The sequence below is a fragment of the Panthera pardus genome, unplaced genomic scaffold, assembly GCF_024362965.1.
Source record: "Panthera pardus isolate Hobbes unplaced genomic scaffold, ASM2436296v1 HiC_scaffold_15, whole genome shotgun sequence".
Taxonomy (NCBI): domain Eukaryota; kingdom Metazoa; phylum Chordata; class Mammalia; order Carnivora; family Felidae; genus Panthera; species Panthera pardus.
Window position 1 is genome coordinate 35743592 of NW_026526710.1, and position 24830 is coordinate 35768421.

The window sequence follows — 24830 nt, forward strand, 5'->3', positions numbered from 1 at the left end:
CCTTTTCCAATCTGGAAGAGTCTTCTTATAAATAGAATCAAGGGGCAACACCTGCTGACGACCTTGGGTTTCATCATAGATACGACGTGCAGCATCAGTGGTCAGGGTGACAACACAGTCCATGTCACTCGCCAGATGCCAAGAAATAACCATTGCAGCTCTGTCATCTTCAATTTGTGCCAGGTGTGCAATCTACAACCCATTTTTTAAAAATCAGGTAAAAAACTTTTAAATATATAAAAATTTGATATTAAGTATTTTAAAAACCCACATCTAAACAGCAAAAACTTTTCTGAAATACATGAAAATTCTCAAACTATAAAAGCTTACTGGCTTAAATAGTTAACGGTCTATTCTGCTATTAAATTTTGGAAAAACTGTTTCACAGAGTAAACTCCTGTAAACTTTGCAAATGAGCAAGGAAAAAATACTTAGAATGTTATTAGCTAATTAATGATATATATGATACCTTCACTACTGGGATAGATCTTAATTGATAAAATAACCATAAAGAAATAAATACATATGAAGGATTAAGATTCAACTAAACATAGTTATACATCACATACCCTCTAAGTAGACACCTCACTCCAATATACAGTATTTCTTTCAGAAAACAAATCTAAATGTCACAAATAAGAATAGTTTCTCCTGCTTATAAGAACACACTGGAACTTAGAATAAAGTTACTTTCCTATTTACAAATACTTCAGTATTTGTACATTCTTTTTTAACTTTTTTTTAAAATGTTATTTATTTTTGAAGGAGAGAGAGAGACAGAGCATGAACGGGGGAGGAACAGAGAGAGAGAGGGAGACACAGAATTTGAAGCAGGCTCCAGGCTCTAAGCTGTCAGCACAAAGACTGATGCGGGGCTCGAACCCATAAACTGTGAGATCATTACGTGAGCCAAGCTGGACGCTCAACTGACTGAGCCACTCAGGCGCCCCTAGTTACAAACATTCTCGCTCAAAGTCCAACAAGATTGAAATTTTGAGGCCAGCTTCAAAACCTCATTCACTGCATCGTTATGGTAGCATCTATCCTTTACTCTTACCTGACCAGGTTGCAAAAACATGCCCTAGCAATGAAAATGTCCTGTCATTGTTAGAAACATCACAATGTCTACTCTTGTTTTCTAATCCTCTAAGTTAGTGGAATAAAGGTAAAAAGAGAGATATGCAAAGAAACTAGTATATGTAAATGAAGATTTAAAAAAATGTTCTAACAAACAAAGGAAGGATTAGAAGAGGCAAATCAAAGTAAGTGACCTCATTCTACTTGTGACCACATGTGTGAGGACAGGTGCCCATTCTGTGGTTGTTCTACAAGTACCCTGATCTTATAAATGGGTTATTTCTTAATAAAGATATAATTGGAAGTTCTCACTAGGCTCCTTAACATTACACTTTCTTCTTAAACTTTCAGGTGATGTGAAGTATATATAGGATTTTCTTTTCCAAAAACACAATCTTGTAGAAAACACGAACCATTTTTACTTGTGTACCATATACAGTGTTCTGTTCATTCAAGCTTTAACTATTTTTCAGCTCTTTTAAGCCCACCCTAGACATTTTTCATGGATGTCATGACTTCTTTCTCAGGAATGGGAGATGAATGGCACTTAAAGGAAAGAAATACAGGGGCGCCTGGGTGGCTCAGTCGGTTAGGTGGCCGACTTCGGCTCAGGTCATGATCTCACAGTCCGTTGAGTTCGAGCCCCACGTCGGGCTCTGTGCTGTCAGCTCAGAGCCTGGAGCCTGTTTCAGATTCTGTGTCTCCCTCTCTCTGACCCTCCCCCGTTCATGCTCTCTCTTTGTCTCAAAAATAAATAAACGTTAAAAAAAAAAGAGAAAGAAATACAGACGGGATTTCAAGGTATTTGGAATTCAGGAGAGGAAGACTAAAACATCCAAGTTAACTAAGGTATTCACAATTACAAAAATAAACACATTATAAAGTCTAGGTGAAAAATCTCCTCTTGTCCCTTACTATATTCCATAATTATTAATTCTAGTTTAGAATTATACCAGAATAAATACAAGAATTTTTTTTTTTCCTAGAGGAATCAAGGAAGATTAAGCATGATATGGAGGGAGTAGAAATTTTTCTCTTGATGGTTAGGAGAGGACTTGTATTCTGAGAAGCCAAAGGAGAAATTATGTAAAATGAAATTTCAAAGGTTCTCCCAGATTTTCAAGATCTGTGATGAGAAATATTTGAACGGAAGACTAAAATATATTTATTCTGTTGAAATTTATTTTATGCTTTGGTAAAAATCTTACCTACTGAGCAAGAATTTTGTATCAAATAACCACTGAATGTGTGGACTGATAGCCTAACATTTAGACTAAGCTTAAATTGTACGACTGCTTCTTCTACAAAGACTACCTCTTTCTATAAATTCTTTAAATGGGTTCTGAGGAATAACAACTTTAAAAAATATAAATCAGAATCTTGTTTTCTAATTTATGAATTTATAACTTAGTTTTTCAGTTTTCATATTTTGGATTTAAGTTATAATGCAACACATTAATGGCAGTGCTACCATTATTGGTTTAGGTAGTACACACAGCTACACACTTTGAGAGTAACCATCACCCTTTATTTTCACTGTGTAGTTGGCTTGTGGTGCTAGGAAACTGTTTATAAAGAAACTACAATGGACTTTGGAGTCAGAAAAACCTTGGTTTATGTCTAAGTTCTGCCTCTTACTAACTATATATTGACAATTAAATTCCTGAACTTCAATATCCTCATGCAAAACCTAGAAATACTATAAAAAACTCATATAGTGGTTGTAAAAGTAGTATGATGCACATAGGCATAAAGAACACTGATTAACATCCAGACTTTGGAGACAGACTCTGCCTGGATTTGAGTCCATGCTCTGCCGCTTACCCACATGTAATGTAACCTTGAGCAACTTTTTTTTTAATCTCTCTACCTCAGTTTCAGTTTCCTCAATTTTATTTATTTATTTATTTTTTAACGTTTATTTATTTTTGAGAGACAGAAAAAGACAGAGCATGAATGGGGGAGGAGCAGAGAAGAGAGGGAGACACAGAATCTGAAGTAGGCTCCAGGCTCTGAGCTATTAGCACAGAGCCTGATGTGGAGCTCAAACCCACGAACTGCAAAGTCATGACCCGAGCCGAAGTGGGACTAACTCAGCCTAACCAACTGAGCCTACTCAGGTGCCCCTCAGTTTCCTCACTTTTAAAACAGAGGTAAAAGCAGAAAGGAGACATGCATATGAAATGGAAAAGTTCAACAAGTAAAACACAAATACGTAATAACACCACAAACCATAACATCATTAAAAACTAAAGGTGTTGGGGACATCTACAAGAAAAACTTTCTATAAAACAGAATGTTCAGGATTGAATAATCAAAAGATAAAAATGAAAATACAATTCATTTGACAAAAGGAAAAACCAAAGAGGCAAAGAATTAAAGAAGGATGGAACTCTTTTGGCAGCAATTATGTATGAAGTTTTCTGCTATTGTTTTTTAAATTCTAGGAGCACCCCAGAATTCACTAACATTATTAGACTCAGAGAAATTCTTACCTTTTTCTTTTGTTGTCTCACTGAGGTTTGAGTCACATGAAAAGGTCTTGGCTACCTATAAAGTCATCTGACATGAAAGCGTCTCTAAGCAGGTAACAAGCCTCGGACTGAGACATACTAATTTCTGCCACAGCCCTCAAAAGTAAGAATTATGGAATTCCACAATTAGGAAATATGCCAGTTTTGAATTCCGCCAAATCTCTATTATGGTAATGAGAACAAGTAATTTATGGGAAAACATTAAAAAGTACAAAAAAACCTGACACTTTTTATTATGATGTTACTTTAAAACACATTTTAAACATAACATAATAAAATTTACTGCCTCTTAAAAGGCTTAAACACAAACCTTTCCCAAAACATCTCCAGTGGCTTTAGTATAGTTTGGAAGAGTACATGATCTTCTAGGTTTTTTCCTCAGTTCTTCCTGTTCTGATAGTTTTCTTTTCAAAAGTGCTTCAATGTGCGGCATCTGTAATTTGTAAAGAAAAATTAACTATAAGACCAATTACTCCTGTACCAGACATCCCAGAATGACAGCAGAAAAAAATCAACAATCTGGACAACTCAAGAACATAAAGTCATTACAGGCATTACTTTAAAAGAATGTGGCTCAATCCCAGACTTTAGGCTCTACTACAAAGCTGTAATCATCAAGACAGCATGGTATTGGCACAAAAACAGACACATAGACCAATGGAATAGAATAGAAACCCCAGAAATAGACCCACAAATGTATGGCCAACTAATCTTTGACAAAGCAGGAAAGAATATCCAATGGAAAAAAGACAGTCTCTTTAACAAATGGTGCTCGGAGAACTGGACAGCAACATGCAGAAGATTGAAACTACACCACTTTCTCACACCATTCACAAAAATAAACTCAAAATGGATAAAGGACCTGAATGTGAGACAGGAAACCATCAAAACCCTAGAGGAGAAAGCAGGAAAAGACCTCTCTGACCTCAGCCATAGCAATTTCTTACTTGACACATCCCCAAAGGCAAGGGAATTAAAATCAAAAATGAACTACTGGGACCTTATGAAGATAAAAAGCTTCTGCAAAGCAAACAAGCAACAAAACTAAAAGGCAACCAACGGAATGGGAAAAGATATTTGCAAATGACATATCGGACAAAGGGCTAGTATCCAAAATCTATAAAGAGCTCACCAAACTCCACACCCGAAAAACAAATAATCCAGTGAAGAAATGGGTAGAAAACATGAATAGACACTTCTCTAAAGAAGACATCCGGATGGCCAACAGGCACATGAAAAGATGCTCAACGTCGCTCCTTATCAGGGAAATACAAATCAAAACCACACTCAGATATCACCTCATGCCAGTCAGAGTGGCCAAAATGAACAAATCAGGAGACTATAGATGCTGGAGAGGATGTGGAGAAACGGGAACCCTCTTGCACCGTTGGTGGGAATGCAAATTGGTGCAGCCACTCTGGAAACAGTGTGCAGGTTCCTCAAAAAATTAAAAATAGACCTACCCTATGACCCAGCAATAGCACTACTAGGAATTTACCCAAGGGATACAGGAGTACTTATGCATAGGGGCACCTGTACCCCAATGTTTATAGCAGCACTCTCAACAATAGCCAAATTATGGAAAGAGCCTAAATGTCCATCAACTGATGAATGGATAAAGAAATTGTGGTTTATATACACAATGGAGTACTACGTGGCAATGAGAAAGAATGAAATATGGCGCTTTGTAGCAACATGGATGGAACTGGAGAGTGTGATGCTAAGTGAAATAAGTCATACAGAGAAAGACAGATACAATATGGTTTCACTCTTATGTGGATCTTGAGAAACTTAACAGAAACCCATGGGGTAGGGGAAGGAAAAAAAAAAGAGGTTAGAGTGGAAGAGAGCCAAAGCATAAGAGATTCTTAAAAACTGCCAACCCTCAACTGAGTTGATGGGGGGTGGGAGGGAGGGGAGGGTGGGTGATGAGGTATTGAGGAGGACACCTTTTGGGATGAGCACTGGGTGTTGTATGGAAACCAATATGACAATAAATTTCATATATTGAGAAAAAAAAAAAAGAATGTGGCTACAGAAATGTAAAGCTTCCACCTCACTGACTTTATCTTAGTTAAGAAATATATAACCTACGATAGGATTTCTCTTTTGTTACACACAAAGAAACAGAAGTTTAAAAAAAAACCCTATTGTCATGTTCTCGCATTTTCTTTGCCACCACATATACTGGTTATAACTTATGCAGCCCCTTCAATGCAGTTCTCAAATTGGTGGATTATTAATTTCACTTATTGGGGTCATTACATTAGAAATACAAGTTGCAATTTCTTTGAAAAAAGCACTCTATCATTTTGTTAGTCCTTTTAATGGTTAGTAAGTGATTAGACTGCAATCCACATGTCTTGGTACCCCTGCAACAAGAGTGCCTATAACATTCTAAATAAAAATGGATGGCAAAAAAAAAAAAAATTATAGACTAGAATTTAATTAAAAAAATTTTTTTACATATACTTGGAAACTGTACCTGCTGTGTTGTAGGAATGTCAATATTATGTGTTTTTAGTTCAGTTTGCAACTGAGCCTCTTTTAATTTTGCTTCTTCAACTCGGCCTAAAATTAAAAACAAACCTGTATCAATTTGTAATAACCCCCAAAAGACAGTTTTTGAAAAATATTTTCAATCTCTTGTTTTTTTTTCCTTTTTGATTGATGCTAAAATAAAATATATAGTAACTATATTAGAAATTCAAAATGAAACAAAGTCTAAAATTAAGATTTGGATCTAATACACAAAAATAAAAAACAAATTCAATAGGGTTATGGAAGATATTATATACTACACAAAAATAAAAAATACACAAAATAAAAAACAAATTCAATACGGTTAAGGAAGATATTATATACTAATACTGCAAACTCCAAGTAATCTTAGATAAATCATTTAATTCTAATCCACATGACTATGCATAACATACATAATTGCCTAAAGGTTGTGACAAGAACCAAATAAGACTTTATAAAAATAATTTTTACTGCTATTACTGACGTATTATCATCATCCTATTTAGCTCTAAATATCGTTCATCTTAGATATACAAAAGTGTGTACTCTGAGGCAGGCAGAACAAATTTGTTGGTTAATCGTTCAACATTTTAATTATGTAATTAACACAAAGCCAAAAACCATAGTGAAAAACTCAAATAGAAAAACATAAATGATTCAGCAAATGCCTTATCTTAACAATATTCAAAATTTATTAAAAATTGCAGCAAATGTTGTGTGCACTGACTTACAAGTAACTTATGTATTTCTATACAAGTGTGCGCTGCCCTGTACACCTCCATGGTGTGACATACTTCAGATATTTTAAGTAAAATACAAGACTCAATACATGACTCAAATTAAAAATTAAAACACCTATCACTTCCGCAGTAATACTGTCTTTCAATATCTTTTGCCAGAACCTGAAGCTGGATATAAACATCATTATCACGTCAAATGCCTTAAACTTATACAGATATCTAATAAAAAAAAAAAAAAAATTCAAATTTTTATAGGTAAGCAGAATATAAATTTATTTAAAATGATGGAATACATCATCCTAAGACCAAATAACTAATAAGGTATTATTGCCTTACTTACACCATTGTTGCAGTGTTCTGCAGTTTACTTGTAGTTCAGGAAAGCAAACAATTTTTGTTTCTCATGGTCTCAACTTTCTGCCTTACATTCCCCAAAACCAATTTTTTTTTTTTTATTACCTTTGAATACAAAATGACTTACACTTCATTTCATCAAGAAGCTGTTTGCTGGCTTCAAATAAACTTCTGTACATTATAATATTCTTAGATACCTGGTCCTTTTCTTTTGTAAGTGCTGCCATTTGTTGCTGCTTCTTAACATCTAAGAAAAACATTCAGATGATTTACTTCAAACAATCCTAAAATTGTGACTTTTCCAAAATATGTCATAATTAGAGAACTAAAAAGCACCAGGTTAATGGAAAGCAAAACAAGGTTATCTGAAGAACCACAAGAATAAGAAAAATCCTCTATTTTCCTAAAATCTTACCATTGTAAAACATAAAGGGTAGGATATATGGTTCTAATGTTCTTGATAGAGCAGGTAGCTGAGGCTCAAATATAATAAAATATTCAGTACTATCTCTTCCAGGACTACTTTCTGCCAGCACTAGATTCTGTAAAAAGAAAAAAAAAAAAAAAAAAACAAAAAACAGTAAGGAAAAACAAGATTTAAGAATGTATATGTCAACGTATAAATGTTATGTATCTCATTGTCTTCTATTTCCAAGTGGTAAACGTTCAAGGCAAAAGGCATTGACTGATCCTTAAGATCCATTAAACATTCACTAAAACATCAGCACCACCCAAGACATAAAACTTTTTACCTTTTGGTACTGGTTTGAAAGTCAAATGATCTTATCAATAAATACATTATACAAAAATTATATATAATAGATAATTATAAGAAAAAGTATCTTTTCTTTCAGAACGCAAGTATCAACGGCCACTTACTGTCTTGACTTGCAAAGTCTTCTTGATGCCAACCTTTAAGAAGTTGAGGCAGTGTGAAACAGCTGATGGCATGAAAGTTATAAAAACAATCACAAAGACATGCCCAAAGCCCAATGCTGAGTTTAAGTTACAGCTGTTACCATGGAAGTAGACCCACTAGTCCCAGGTGACCAAACAAAAGATCCTAAAAAGCTTGAAAGATTTGTTTTCTTTTTAATTATATTTTCATTAATGCACACACAAAAACACTTCTGATATATTTTAGCTTAAGACCACAGCACATAACAATACTGCAAATTATAGTTACCTCCTAAATTATTTATTACATTCTTATAGGAAACAAGGATACTAGCTGTTTCACTAGTAGTTTTACACTACTAGTACAATTCACTGATAGAGAAGTAGAATTTTTAAAAGTTTACATTGGTAAAAATAGTGTAGAAAAATCCATGAAATAAAATTACAAATAAACTACAGATAACAATTTTCTTTCCAAGGAATACAGAATACAAGCCCACCATTAAACCAAGGCGCAATCACACATAATTTCTGAAAATTGTTTTCAATGTATTTACATGAATAGTCACACAAAAATAAAATACAAGTCACATTTTAAAAATATATAAACTGAACTTCATAGTTCAGCAGTTGGCTTTTAGCAAGGAGTCTGACTTGTTGATCAATGCAAGTGAATGTCTAGACAGCACTTTGTAAAATTTATGGAATGGTATAGGTATACTACACTATATCCTCTCATCAGGTGAACAATTAATTTGCTTACAAATTTTAAACTAGTATTTATAAATACAGCAAAGAAAATATCTTTCAGTATTTCTATGTATGTTCTCTAGAATAATGAGAAACAGAACTCATTAAAAACACTATTTTAATAGGTACTATCAAATTTCCCTTCAAAAAGCCCATCAATTTATCCTCTCATCATTAGAGTGTAAAAATACCTAGTTTCCCTGAGGCTGGCCAACACTTAATTATCAAGTTTCCCCCCTCCACCCAATGAAATGGATTAAAAAGAACCAGTCATTATTGGTTAGCATGTCTCTGACTGGTGTTAAGGTTATGCTTCTTGTTTATTGGCCCTTTATATTTTCTCTTCCATTAACTGCCTGCTCATATTCTTCAGTGATTTATTTTTCTACTAGATTGTCTTTCTTCTTATTGATTTACAGGAAGTTCTTAAGGAGATTTAGAAATATGTTTAATATACCTAGCCCAATACTGGTGTGAGTGCACTGCAGTATTTCTACACAATTTAATTAAAAACATTTTTATTGTACAGTCATATAATGAATCTCTACATGCCCACCCTTCAGGGTCAATAACTGTCAATATGTTGCCACTATTCTTTTAATTCTGTTCAAGATAAGATTATGGTACATAAAGTTTTAACTTTTTATGTTGTTAAATATAAAATCTTTTCTTTTATGTATTACTACGGAGGCCCTTCCTGGAGCACCTGGGTGTCAGTCAGTTATGCGTTCAACTTCAGCTCAGGTTGTGACCTCAGGTTGTGACCTCACAGTTCGTGAGTTTGAGCACCGCATTGGGTTCTCGACTATCAGCTTGGAGCCTGGAGCTGTGTCTCCTGCTCTCAAAAATAAATAAACATTAAAAAAAAAAAAAAGAGAAGGCCCTTCCTATTTCAAAGTTTTATGGTTTGTAACCTCTGATGTACAGCTTAGCAAGAGAAAAGGATACAAAGAATAATGGAAATGAAGAGAACTGAAGAGTCCGTTAGTGGATCCAAGCATAAATGGGAATTTGGAATATGGGGAACGAACAAATCCATAGTGGAATAAAAGTTAGAAATCTTTTTCAGAAATTTCTAGGGGCACCTAGGTGGCTCAGTCAGTTAAGCGTCCAACTCTTGATTTTGGCTCAGGTCCTGATCTTATAGTTTGTGTGTTTGAGCCCTGCGTTAGGCTCTGCACTGATAGTGTGGAGCCTACTTGGGATTCTCTTTCCCTGCCCCTCCCCCTGCTGTGCGCGCTCTCTCTCTCTCTCTCTCTCTCTCTCTCTAAATAAAAAAACTTTAAAAATTTTCTTAATGTTTACTTTTAGGAGGGAGAAAGGGAGGGAGGGAGGGAGAGAGAAGGAGGGAGGGGGAGGGAGAGAGGGGGAGAGAGAGAGAGAGAGAGAGAGAGAGAGAGAGAAACAGAAACAGAGACAGAGTGTGAGCGGGGGAGGGGCAAAGAGAGAGGGAGACACAGAATCTGAAGCAGGCTCCAGGCTCCGAGCTGTCAGTACAGAGCCCGATGCAGGGCTTAAAACCATGAACTGTGAGATCATGACCTGAGCCTAAGTCAGACACTTAACCCAGGCGCCCAAAAATAAGCTTAAAAAAAAAAGAAAGTCTTAAAAAAAAAAAAGAAACTTCTAGATCACACCTCAAGATCATAAAAGCCATATATGAATGACCCAATGCAAATATCATCCTCAATGGGGAAAAACTGAGAGCTTTATCCCTAAGGTCAGCAACGAGACAGGGATGTCCACTCTCACCACTGTTATTCAACATAGTATTGGAAATCTTAGCCTCTGCAATCAGACAACACAAAGAAATAAAAGGCATCCAAATCAGCCAGTAGGAGGTCAAACTTTTGCTCTTCACAGATGACGTGATCTATATGGAAAACCCAAACATTCCACCAAAAAACTGCTAGAACTGATTTATGGATTCAGCAAAGTTTTAGGATAGAAAATCAATGCACAGAAATCGGCTGCATTCCTATACACAACAGTGAAGCAACAGAAAGAGAAATCAACAAATAGATCCCATTTACAATCGCCAAAAACCATAAAATACCCAGGAAAAAATCTAACTTAAAGAGGTGAAAAATCTATACGCTGAAAACTATACAAAGCTTATGAAAGAAATTGAAGAAGACACAAAAAAATGGAAAAAGATTCCATGCTCCTGGATAGGAACAACAAATATTGTTAAAAATGTCGATACTACCCAAAGCAATCTACATATTCAATGCAATCCCTATTAAATAACACCAGCATTCTTCACAGAGCTAGAACAAATAATCCTAAACTTTGTATGGAACCAGAAAAGACCCCGAATAGCCAAAGCAATCTTGAAAAAGAAAACCAAAGCAGGAGGCATCACAATCCCAGACTTTATTCAAGTTATACTGCAAAGCTGTAATCATCAAGACAGTATGGTACTGGCATAAGAACACACACTCAGATCAGTGCAACAGAATAGAGAACTCAGAAACGGACCCATAAATGTATGGCTAACTAATCTTTGACAAAGCACAAAAGAATGTCCAATGGAATAAAGACAGTCTCTTCAACAAGTAGTGCTGGGAAAACTGGACAGCGACATGCAAAAGAATGAACCTAGACCACTTTCTTACACCGTACACAAAAATAAACTCAAAATGGATGAAAGACCTAAATGTAAGACAAGAAGCCATCAAAATCCTCAAGGAGAAAGCAGGCAAAAACCTCTTTGATCTTGGCCGCAGCAACTTCTAACTCAACACGTCTCTGGAGGCAAGGGAAACAAAAGCAAAAATGAACTACTGGGACCTCATCAAAATAAAAAGCTTCTGCACAGCAAAGCAAACAATCAGCAAAACTAAAAGGCAACCGACAGAAAGGGAGAAGATATTTGCAAACAACATATCAGACAAAGGGTTAGTATCCAAAATCTATAAAGAACTTATCAAACTCAACACCAAGAAAATAAATAATCCAGTGAAGAAATGGGCAAAAGACATAAATAGACACTTCTCCAAACAAGTCATCCACATGGCCAACTGACACGAGAAAAAATGCTCAACATCATTCATCATCAGGGAAATACAAATCAAAACCACAATGAGATACCACCCTACACCTGTCAGAATGGCTAACATTAACAACTCAGGCAACAACAGATGTTGGTGAGGATGCAAAAAAAAGAGACTCTCTTTTGCATTGCTGGTGGGAATGCAAGCTGGTGCAGCCACTCTGGAAAACAGTATGGGGGTTCCTCAAAAAATTAAAAATAGAACTACCCTATGACCCAGCAACTGAACTACTAGGTATTTATCCAAGGGATACAGGTGTGCTGTTTCAAAGGGACACATGCACCCCCATGTTTATAGCAGCACTATCAACAATAGCCAAAGTATGGAAGGAGCCCAAAAGTCCATCGATGGATGAATGGATAAAAAAGATGTGATATATATATATACATATGTATATACACATATATACACACACACACACACACACACACACACACACACACACACACACACACACAATGGAGTATTACTTGGCAATCCAAAAGAATGAAATCTTGCCATTTCCAACTACGTGGATGGAACTGGAGGGTAATATGCTAAGTGAAACTAGTCAGCCAGAGAAAGACAAATATCATATGACTTCACTCATATGAGGACTTTAAGAGATGAGATGAACATAGGGAAGGGAAACAAAAATAATATAAAAACAGGGAGGGGGACAAAACATAAGAGACTCTTAAATATGGAGAACAGAGGGTTACTGGAGAGGGTGTGGAAGGGTGGATGGGCTAAATGGGTAAGGGGCACTAAGGAATCTACTCCTGAAATCATTGTTGCACTATGTGCTAACTCATTTGGATGTAAATTAAAATAAATAAATAAATAAATAAATAAATAAATAAATAAGAAATTTCTAGATGACATAAGCAATAAAGAGAATTAGAAAACAACTTGAATAATAGGCTTAGATTATAACCTGAATTAAACAATACACATTCTTTTCAATCAAGTGTGGAACATTTAATTATAATTAACCATTATATTATTGTTATATTAACAAATAACTAGTCTTGTTCTGAGCCAGTATTTCCTAAATGTCCATATTGACGAGAACTACCTGCTTGTTACATCAGATTCCAGAGCCCCTATCTTAGACCTAATAAATCAACAGCTGGGCCAGAAGCCAAGAAGGACTTGAGAGTTTTCTGTTTATTCAGTGGGATATTAGGAACCTCTAGTGGAAAGTCATATGAATGACATGAAGCTTAGATTCTATATATGCAGCTGCAAGGGAATAGCTTAAGTCACCATCTTAACCTCATAAATGTGTACAGCCAGAGTAGCAACTTCAAATGCCTACAAGGGGAGGGGAGGTCAAGGAAACAAGACAAAGGTAAGTGGGCTAGGTGTATTCTTCCAACACAAACCTACTTTGCACATTCAAAATGTTTTCTTTGTCTTTCAACATGTGGCTTTCATTACCTAATTTTTGTTAGGGTACAAGAAAATTTCACTTTTACTCTCTACTATAACAAAAATAAAAGAACAAGTGTGAATATAAGTAACAAATGACAACTGCCCTCAATGTCAAGAGATAAAAAGAAGTGGCATGAATACAAGGGACTGGAAAATCCTTCTGCCCTAAGAGAATCATAGTCCAGTACTGCCAGATCTTTAGAATTCTCCAGATAAATCAGAGATGCAGATCATTATGTAAAACCTCCAGAACTTCAAATACTGGAAACTAATTAAGATGGAAATGCTGTAATGGCCTGTCACTGACAGACTAACCAATACATTTACTGCAGGCCAGGTGCAAGTAGGCAGGCTCCCCAATTTTAAGCCTAATGTTATTAAAACAATGTAGTATTGGCACTGGATTAGATAAAAAGATGAACACTGGCAACAATAAAAAAAAATACCAGAAAGATGGGGCGCCTGGGTGGGTCAGTCGACTGAGCATCCAACTCTTGATTTCAGCTCAGGTCATAATCCCAGGGATGTGGAATCAAGCCCTGCATATTGGGCTCCACACTGAGCATGCGCATCCTCTCTCTCTCTCTCTCTCAAAAATAGATATAGGGGCACCTGGGTGGCTCAGTCAGTTAGCATCTAAATCTTGATTTAGGCTCAGGTCATGATCTCATGTGGGATCCAGCCCTCCTGCATCAGGCTCTGCATTGACACTGCAGAGGCTGCTTGAGATTCTTTCTCCCTCTCTTTCTGCCCCACCCTGCCACTTGCTCTTTCTCTCTCAAAAATAAATAAACATTAAAAAAAAAAAAAAAATATATATATATATATATAAGAGGGGCGCCTGGGTGGCTCAGTCAGTTAAGCGGCCGACTTCGGCTCAGGTCACGATCTCGTGGTCCGTGAGTTCGAGCCCCGCGTCGGGCTCTGTGCTGACCGCTCAGAGCCTGGAGCCCGTTTCGGATTCTGTGTCTCCCTCTCTCTGACCCTCCCCCGTTCATGCTCTGTCTCTCCCTGTCTCAAAAAATAAATAAAACGTTAAAATAAATAAATAAATAAATAAATAAATAAATAAATAAATGGTGACATTTCAGATTTACAGGTACAGGAAGAATTATTCAATAAATGATACCAAGAAATTTAATGAATTTGAAAAATGTTAAAAACAATCAAAAGATTAATGGCATAAGAGTACTAGGGCAGGAATTGTGGACATAATCCTTTCTTCCACTCCAGTATAAACAAAGCTAAAATCTAAAAAACAAAATCAGGAAACAATCCTTATATACAAAAGAACATGATTATCTGTAATATAAAATTATGAAAATGATGAATATTCCAAAAGACAAAGCATCAAGGGACAATCCTAAAAAGATCAAGAACAAGAAAAATATTCAACCTCACTAATAACAAAATATTTTTTTAAATATAGGAAACTTGGGTTAGAGTTCCAAAAATCATTCATATTTAGGGCTGGTAATATTATGAAGGTAAATACACATTATTTCTGGTGGGAATGTAAACTAAACAGCAATTGGCAATATCTACCTACCAAAAGGCTTAAAATTCTGCCTCCAATTCTACTTCTAGCAATTTCTAAAACAAATAATCAGACATATGCAAAAGGATGTACACAGAAGAAACCTGATGAAAGCATTGTTGATAACAAGCTTTGGAGAGCAACTAAATTTCCACTTAGGACTGATTAAATTATGATCATAATACAATGACGTAAGTTTATACGTACTGATAAAATATGCCATGCATGTGTTAAATAAAATTTTTATAAAAGCACAGTTTTATATTAATGAAATTTTATACCCTACTCACGTATATAAATAATATACACATGGGGTATCTGTGCAGTGTTTGTATATATACAGAAAGTCTGTAAGGTAAGTCTCACTAAACTGCTCATCAACATTATCTCTGAAGGGTGATTAAATAGTGACTGTTTTTGAAGTTTCTGCACTGTGTATTTTTTATACAAGTAAAAGTATTTCCATTTTGAAAAAGAAAAGTAACAAAGATAAGCTTTTTATAAAATTTTTTCTAGATATGTATACATTTTTTAAATATTTATTTTGAGAGAAAGAGAGAGAGCACAAGCGGCGGGGGGGACAGAGACAGAGAATCCCAAGCAGACTCCATGCTGTCAGCCCAGAGTCCAACTTGGGTTCCATCTCAGCAACCGTGAGATCATGACCTGAGCCAAAATCAAGATTCAGATGCTTAACTGACTGAGCCCCTCAGGTGCCTTGATATATGTATTTTTTTACCTGGGCTATATTATATTCTATTTCTATCCACAGAATGGTAACTTTTCAATGAAACACGAATATATTATCACCAAAGCTAAAAATCCCTACAATCAGAGAAAAGAGTCATCCATAGGGAAAAAGAGGTTCTTGCTTATAGTAAGAATGATCCTGGATCCAATGTGTAATAGCTTACAGCAAAATCACAAAGTATTTCCACTGACTTTTCAATTTAATGCTATACTTAGAACATCTTCACAGTTATATACACAAAAGAACGGGTATTTAACTCTGTGGTTTATAATATTAAATACAGAAATATTATCTACCAGAAGACATAAAAATTACCGTGATTTCGGCTGAGCCTTTCACAAAGGGAAATTCCAGCGTTCTAACTTTCCCAATAAAGAGTGGTGTATCTGTATCTTCCTCATTAGAACCTTTAATTGTAGCTACTACAGTGCCAACCAAATCAATTCCAGTTTGATTATTGTAGTCATCCTTCAAGTAAACAAAAGATAAATTAGAAGAACTGGTAAGGAGATTAAATCCAGAAAAGGAAATGAATGTATCAGAAATGCAATATAAACTCTAAATATCTAATTATCATCATCCTTCTTACTCCAAACACAGAATTCAATTCTCGGATTAAGAGCTCCACAGGCAGAAAATAATCTGAGAAGCTGTAAAAGAACCAGAGGCTTCCATCTAATATAATGATTTATAACTTTCTATATTAAAAGGACTCCCATTTTAAAATTTCACCTTGTCTTTTACTTTTATTCATCTATTGATCTAGGAAGAGAAGAATGATTCACCCGTCTAAAACAGCAAAAAACTTTCTGAAAGGAGTTAAGTATCCCACCAGCAAAATTTTCCATAAAGGTGAAGTCGGCTACTGTGTTTTACATATTTTTGTTAATATTCTCAGCAGCTCTATTGCTGCTTACTCTCTCGGTAGTAAGAAGCTTTAAAGAGCTCATTGTGATCAATCATCAGAGCAGATCTCTCAAAAATAATTATTTCCTTCTGTCCCAATAGTGAAATGGACACTGAGGAATCAATTTACTTCACACATATTCATAATACATACATGAAAGAAAGGTATGTATTAGGAAAGGTAGGCAAATTCCTGCATTTTTGAGTCAGTCCTACTTAGTATATCTGGATATATTTTACGTATAATGTTACACATTCTCTGTATTCAAATACAAAGGTGTTTATAAACATTTCATTCACCCACACAAATTTTCCATATTATCTTAAACTGAATAATTAAGGTCTAACTCTATAAGTAACTATTCTGCACACTGAAACTAGAAATAATTTTTCTTATTCTTTGCAATTTCGGAAGTAAATAAACATTACCGTAATAATAAGATGTAAATCTTTGGCCAAGGTCCTACTGGCAACTGAACGAACATTTGAAACAGCTGGTGTAGCTGGCTGGATTTTAGGAACTAACTTCACAGGTTCATTAGGTAGAACATCAACTATAATCTTACAAAACAAAAGCAGCATTGTGATGAATAATATATTGATGGTTTAGTATTTAAGAGTAAGACAAGAAATAATGCTAGTATATACTAAATAAAATGAAATGTTACCTTCTAAAATAGATTTTCTTATCTCCTAAACTTGGAATCAACTTACTTTTTAAATTCAGAAAAGATAAATTTTTGCATGTTAACAGTCATCTAAGAACAAATTTAGGGGGATTTAAAAATACAGACAATTTTGGGGGCACCAGGGTGGCTCAGTCAGTTAAGCGTCTGACTCTAGATTTCGGTTCAGGTCATGATCTCAGGGTTTCATGAATTTAAGCCCTGCATGGGGTCTGTGCTGACAGCGTGGAGCCTGCTTGAGATTCTCCCTCTTCCTCTTCTCCTCCCTCACTCAACTCTCTCACAATAAATAAACTTTAAAAAAAAAAAAGCAGATTTTTAAAAATTTAGTACACTAAGATATTGAATGGAGATGATGTATATCAAAATTACTTTAAATTTCATTATTCAGAATTACTAGTATCTAAAATGTTATTAACTGAAAAATTTTCATGTATGGTTGATAGAAGTAACCTTATCATGATAGACACTAAAATGCTTACTGGAGTCTTTGAAATAAAGAGAAATGGAAAAAGGAACTTCTACATCAGGTCATATTAATGAACATAATTTAAATATATTCTTTTCTAATAGTCCTGAAAATTGCACTATTTATACTTTGCATCCAATAATTAATTCACTTTTAAAACAAAACCTTTTCATTCCTACACTAGCAAGAAAATGTAAAGCTAACTATAGTATATAAAAAGAGTTAAGCAAACCTGTTCACTGTTAAGAATATTTGCTTTATCCATCATAAAACCAAACTGGATACAATAGGTCCCCACTTTGTTAGGAATTGCTTTATCCCTAAGTTAGAAAGAAAGAGAAGATCACTGACAACTTTTAATTAAAAAGAGAAGGAATTCAAAGCATCAACATTTTCTGTTCCTTCCACAAAATGCATACAAAAACAATTGCTATTACTAAATTTGCCTTCATTCAACAAATATTTCCCATAATTTCAAGGTTTACTTCAGGTCTGTCTTACCTGGGTATTCTTTCTCAAAATACCCAGAAACGAAGCTCTGGATATGGCAAAAGTTCACAAGAACAGGAATATAAAGCTGACAAACTAGTAAACACAAAAATGTTGAGTTATGTGTCAAGTGAATTTTGCCTTGTTTCTACAAAATAAATATCCAACTCACAGTTTTATATTTCAAAATTATAGGATATCCTGATCTTTTTATATTACTGTTTTCCTTTCAAGCACCATTCTAAATATTTTACATATAACACAAGGCATTCACTATGACTTACTTATCAATAAAGAGCTCAGTACTTAATAAGAGGTACACATACTAGTATGCTTTGATCACACCTAATGAAAGCAAAAACATGAATAACATTTTCTGGTATAACTTGCATGATATGTGCAACACGGCTCTAGATCTCTAAGGTGGCTTTTGCATGTCATTCACATTCTCAAAATACTGGATAACGGAGTAAAAAAAAACAAAGGCTTTGAATATGTATCTGTACTGAAATCCCAGAACTGCAATATATATGAAAACTTGGAGAAAATAATCTATGTCACGTTTCTCCAAGAGAAGAATTCCTAATAAAGTCATAGTAAGACTGAAACAAGACCTCTGCTTCCAAATGGCAAACTCTTCCTGATGAAGACAAGCATATTTTATTTTTATTTTATTTTTTAAAGTTATTTTTTAATTCCAGTATAGTTAACACACAGTGTTGTATTAGTTTCAGGTGTACAATATAGTGATTCAAAATTCAACACATTACTCAGTGCTCATCATGGTTAGTGTACTCTTAATCCCCTTTAACTATTTCACCCATACTCCCCACCTGCCTCCCCTCTGGTAACCACCTGTTTGTTCTCTATGTTTAAAGGTCTGTTTTTTTCGTTTGACCCTTTCCCCCCTTTTCTTCATTTGTTTTGTTTCTTAAATTCCACATATGAGTGAAATCATATGGTATTTGTCTTTCTTTGACTTATTTCACTTAGCATTATACTCTCTAGATCCATATGTCTTGATATTTAAACAAGTGTATTTTAAAAGGCATTTGCTTGAAGATGTTAAAGAGATAACAAACAAAAGTGAAAAATAACTCAACAGGATATAAGATAGCATGGAGATCCTGGGAAGGGAGTTTCACATTTAAGGCTGCTTTAATCAATCCTGGGAACACATCCTAGGCATAGAGGTGAACCTAGTCAGATAGGCTTCCAAGGGAAAAACCACTCAGCTTTGAATCATGTCAATCTCTGAATGTGGACTTAAATGATAAAAAGACTGCTACTGGCCCAAATAACAGAAGCAAATGTAAACCCAACCTGGAGAAAGAAAACGCCTGACACTTCAAATTATTTCCATAAATATTCATAAACAAAATGTATGGTAAACAATAAAAAACAGGTACATAAAGAGGCAAGAAAACTAGAATGAAAACCGACAGAAGCAAAAGACCACTGAAACAGACCAAAAGGAACTTGAGACAGACTTTTAATAAACTCTGGTTACTGCTTCTTAGGATAATAAAAGACAAGACTGGGAATTCCAACATAGAACTGGACTTCAAAAAGCAAAAACAAAACTAAACTAATAATGCCAAACAGAAATTATTTATTCAAAGATGGGTTTAACAGCAAACTGGATACACTGAAGGTATTTCAGAAGAAAATATCTAGAATGAAGGGAGACAAAAAAAAAAGAGTGGCAAATAGAGAAAAGAGGATGAAAGACTGAGAATGATGTAAGGACTAATATGCCAGAAAAAAGAAGAAGGAAAGAATGAACAGAAGCCATATTTGATGAAATGGCTGATAGTTTTTATAGGCTTTGATTTTATGGTCTTTGAGTTTGAAAAATTAAGTAGAATAAATAAAAAGAAATCCATGAATAGGCATGTCATAGTAAAATTGTTGAAAACAAAACTTAAAGCAACCAAAGAAGAGTGGAAATGATTACTTTTCAAGATAAAAATAAGGCTGACAGCTTAACTCCTCAACGTAAACAACAGGACAGTGAAGGCTGGCTTGAAAGTACTGCAGGAAAGAACTGCCCATCTAGAATATCATTTCTAAGAAAAATACTCATCTAGTACGAAGGTGGAGTAAATATATTTTCAGGTAAAAAAGAGACAATTCATCGCCAGATGTACACTAGAGGAAATACTAAAGTAACTTCCTCAGATGCAAAACCTGAGTGGAAGATTAACAGAATAAATGAATTAGTAAATCTAAATGAACACTATATAAACTAATACTGTATTCATAGGCTTGACATATACAATAATGAAGGCATTTAAGTTGAGAGAAATGGTGTTTAAGTGTTCTAAGATCCATGCAGGCCAAAGAGAGGGCAAAAAATGCAAAGTGTCATCACACATTGCTATAGGATGCCAACTATGCATGCTGAAATCGCTTTAAAAAAACCCACTTACAGAATAGTAAGATCGTATAACTACCAAGTTAATGAGAAAAACAATAACTAAAAACACTTAATAAATTCTAAAGAAAAAGGAACAAAGAGTAGGAGGATCAAATAAACAGGTTGAGTCAAAAGCAAGTGCTTTCAGTTATTATTTGTAAGATCTAAACTTTTCATTTAAAAGATTATTTTAAAAAACAACTATAATGCCATCTATAAAAGATCACTTAAAATATAAAGATACAAAAGTAATGAAAAAAGATATTTATCCAAAAACTCTCATGATCCCTAAGGTGGCTTTTGCAGGTGACTTATATGGAAAGTTGGTATACTGTTATTAAAGTAGATTGCCAAGCAAAAAGCATCACTAGAGAAAAAAGGTGAATACTTCATAATGTTAGCAAATTCAATTGGCCAAAAAAACATAATAATGTAAATATGTATGTAAATATTAACATAGCCTAATAAAATGTGTGAACACTAACAGAACTAGGAGGCAAAGTAATTCCGTACTCATAATGGGAGATTTGCAACACTGCTTAAAAAATACACCTACACAGGGGTGCCTGGGGGACTCAGTTGGTTAAGCGACCAACCCTTGATTTTGGCTCAGGTCATGATCTCACAGTTTGTGAGATCAAGCCCTGTGTTGGGCTCTATACTGACAGCAAGGAGCCTGCTCAGGATTCTCTCTCTCTCCTCTCTCTCTCTCTCTCTCTCTCTGTTCCTCCCCCACTCGCGCTCTATCAAAATAAACATTTAAAAATATATATACAGTAAAACCTTATTTTGTGAACATAATTCATTCCAGAAACATGCTTGCAATCCAAAGCACTCGTATATCAAAGTGAATTTTAAGAACCATTGGCTCAGTTGTGATTATTCGGCATCACGTACTACTTGTATTGCAAAACATCACCTGTTTATCAAGTTAAAACTTATCAGAAATGTTTGCTTGTCTTGCAGAACACTCTCCAAAAAAGTTACTTGCAATCCCAGGTTTTACTGTATATAGAAAAATTAAAAATATAGAAAAAAATTAAACGTAGAAAAATGAAACACAAGGATTACCAAATTTTGAATTAATGAACATAACACTGTACTTCACATGCAGTGTTTATTATTTTCTAGTGTACATATTTACCAAAATTGACCATATGCACATACAACAAAAACAATTATCAATTAGTTTCAAAGAAATGGAATTATATAAGGTAGGCTCTCTGATCACAGTGGAATTAAGCCAGAAATCAGCAACAGAAAAAGAATAAGAAAATCCCCAAATTCAGAAATTAAAAATATACTTCTAAAGAATAGCCATGGGTAGAAGATGAAATCACAATCGAAATTAGAAAATATCTTGATCCAAATAATAATAAAAATACAATGTAAAAAAACTTGCAAAATTTATACCTCTACATGTATAAACACATATATTTAAACATAAGTATTTATAGTCACATATATGTATATACAGGCTGAAAATAAGCATGTTAAGCAGCAATCCTAAGAAGTTTTAAAAAGGCAAAAGTTGGTTCTTCAAAAACACCTACAATATTTACATCTCCTGGTAAGATTACTTGAGTAACAAAAAATAATGTGAACAATGGGAGATCACTATAGATCCTACAGGCATTAAAATTGAATTATGAACGAATTGTTAAATTAACATAAAGAATGACAAATTGAAAACTGTAAGTTACCAAAACTGACCAAAGACAACAAGGGAATATAAATATTCATTTAACTGCTGAATTTGAAGAAACTGAATCCATACTACAACCTTCCTCCCCAAAACTACAGGCACAGATGTCTACACTAATGAAATCTACCAAACATTTAAGGAAGAAATAATGACTCTCACACAAGATCCAGAAAATAAACCAAGACTTAGGGCCCACTTCTCCCTGCTACTTTAGTGAGGCATTCATGACCTAGATACTAAACCTAAAAAGAACATTTAAGAAAGTGTAGGCAACCCTGACTCATTAATGTAGATGAAAAAATTCCAAACAAAATATTAGCAAAACAAAACGGTCAATACATAAAAGAGGTTATGCATCATGATGAAAATGGATTTACTCCAGTGATACAAGACTGGCTGGCTGAACATTCAGAAAATTAATGTTCTGTAAAATTCAGCACATTAAAAAGGAAAGGAAAAATATCACATATTACCTCAATAGATGATAAAATCTAATGTCAATCCATAATAAATAGAAATTCTCCTACTAATGATTAGAAATGAACAGACTGCTAAATCTATCTACCAATGAAATTAGGAACTGGGGATGAATTAGAATGACCACTCTCATCATATCTAAAATTTTACTGTAAGTCCAAGCCAGTTAAATATGGCAAGAAAAAGAAAATGCACAATGACTGAAAAGTAATAAACCTATCATTATTCACAGGCGTTGATGTGCATCTATTCTGAAATCCCAAAGAATCTATAAACAAAACTGGAGATTAAGGAATTTAGGAGAGATGTTGGCTATAATGTCAATAAACACAAGTGAACTGGATTTCTGTAACCAACAACAAACGTAAAAAACGTTAAAGGATGTTGTCTACAATAGCATCCAAAATATCAATGATCTTTATCTAGACATTATGCAAAATGAAATAAATCAGACAGACAATTACATATACTCTATTATTTCACTTATATGTAGAATCTAAAAAACTCAAACTCGTAGATACAAAGAACAGATTGGTTGTTGCCAAAGGTAGGAGCTGGGAGATGGAGGAAATGGATCAAGGTGGTCAAAAGGCACAAAGTTTCAGTTAAAAGATAAGTAAATCCTTGGGAAGAAATGTGTAGCATGGTGGCTACAGTTAACAATACTGTAGCGTATATTTGAAAGTTGCTAAGAGAGTAAATCTTAGAAGTTTCCACCACAAGAAAAAAACTTTGTAGTTATTTAAGGTAATGCATGTTAACCAAACTACCATGGGAAACATTTGGGTGGAGATATATATCTATCTTGAATCAGTGTTATATACCTGAAACTAATACAATGCTATATGTTAATTATATCTCAATAAAATTGAAAAAAAAATCACCTATTTAGGTATTCATCTAAGTAAAGATATAGGACACTTTGATTCAAAATAGTGCAAAATGATACAGAGAAACTAAAGAAAAAATAGAGGAATATGACATATTAGTAGACTGCAAGATTTTCCCAAATTTCTACCAAAAAAATCCCAACAGCTTTTGTTATTAAAATTGTATTTGGTATTTGAACTTGGTAATATGATTCTGAAATTCATATGGAAAATTAAGGGCCAAGATATTCAAAAAGAACAAAGTTACAGGGCTTGTTCTATAAGATATCAAACTTATCAAGAAGTACGGTATGGTAAAATATAGACAAACAGGTGAAGAAATCAAAATAGGGAGTCAGATGCACACAAATATGGACATATGATTTAAAATAAAGATGGCACAGTGGAACAATGATCTCAATAAAAAATACAGACACAACTATTTATTCATACATAAATTAAAAAAAAAAACCTGACCTGTACTTATACCTCATACATTAAAAATATTAACTCCAAGAATAACTGTACAAAATTATAATAAAAAAGAGTGGACAAAGTTGGGGCACTTGGCTGGCTCAGTCAGAAGAGCATGCAACTCTTGATCTCAGGATCATGAGTTTGAGTCCCACATTGGGTGAAGAAAAGGCTTAAATGAATTAAAAACAAGGAAAGAGTTAGGGTTCCCAAGACCACCCCCAGGTTTGATGATTAAGAGAACTCACAGGACTCTGTTAATAGTCATACTCACAGCTATGATTTATTACAGTAAAAGGATACAAAGCAGTATCAGGAAAGGGAAAAGATGAATAGGCAACATCCAAGAGAGAACATACACAAACTTTCAAGGGTTCTTTTGCAGTGGAGTCACAAAGGACTTGCTTAATTGCCCAGCAACAAGTTATGATAACACACACAAAATGCTGTTAACCAAAGTAATCTTATTAGAGACTCAGCAACCAGTTTTTTATTGGGGGCTGGTCACCTAAGGGTCCTCTGCTTAGTACATCTAAAACTTCCATATTCCCAGAAGGAAAGCAAAGGTTTAGCATAAACCGTATTTGTAGAAGTAATCACCACCACAATAAATCTTGCTACCATCACTTACCATGCAATATTGCTACATATTAACTACATCCTCCTAAATTATAGATTGTATCCTCATGTTTTTATAACTG

The 24830-nt window shown here is 34.5% G+C and overlaps 1 protein-coding gene across 2 annotated transcripts in view; it reads right to left on the reverse strand.

Moving 5' to 3' along the window:
- Nucleotides 1-24830, reverse strand: part of SMCHD1 (structural maintenance of chromosomes flexible hinge domain containing 1) — a 230845-nt gene that overhangs the window by 104432 nt on the left and 101583 nt on the right. For both annotated transcript variants that reach the window (XM_053902476.1, XM_053902475.1), the window contains exons 35-42: nucleotides 17929-18016; nucleotides 16971-17102; nucleotides 15951-16103; nucleotides 7644-7770; nucleotides 7356-7475; nucleotides 6097-6182; nucleotides 3922-4044; nucleotides 2-192 (exon numbers count right to left, since the gene is read on the reverse strand). In XM_053902476.1, coding sequence (XP_053758451.1) covers nucleotides 2-192; nucleotides 3922-4044; nucleotides 6097-6182; nucleotides 7356-7475; nucleotides 7644-7770; nucleotides 15951-16103; nucleotides 16971-17102; nucleotides 17929-18016 — 1020 coding nt within the window. The remainder of the gene's footprint in view (nucleotide 1; nucleotides 193-3921; nucleotides 4045-6096; nucleotides 6183-7355; nucleotides 7476-7643; nucleotides 7771-15950; nucleotides 16104-16970; nucleotides 17103-17928; nucleotides 18017-24830) is intronic.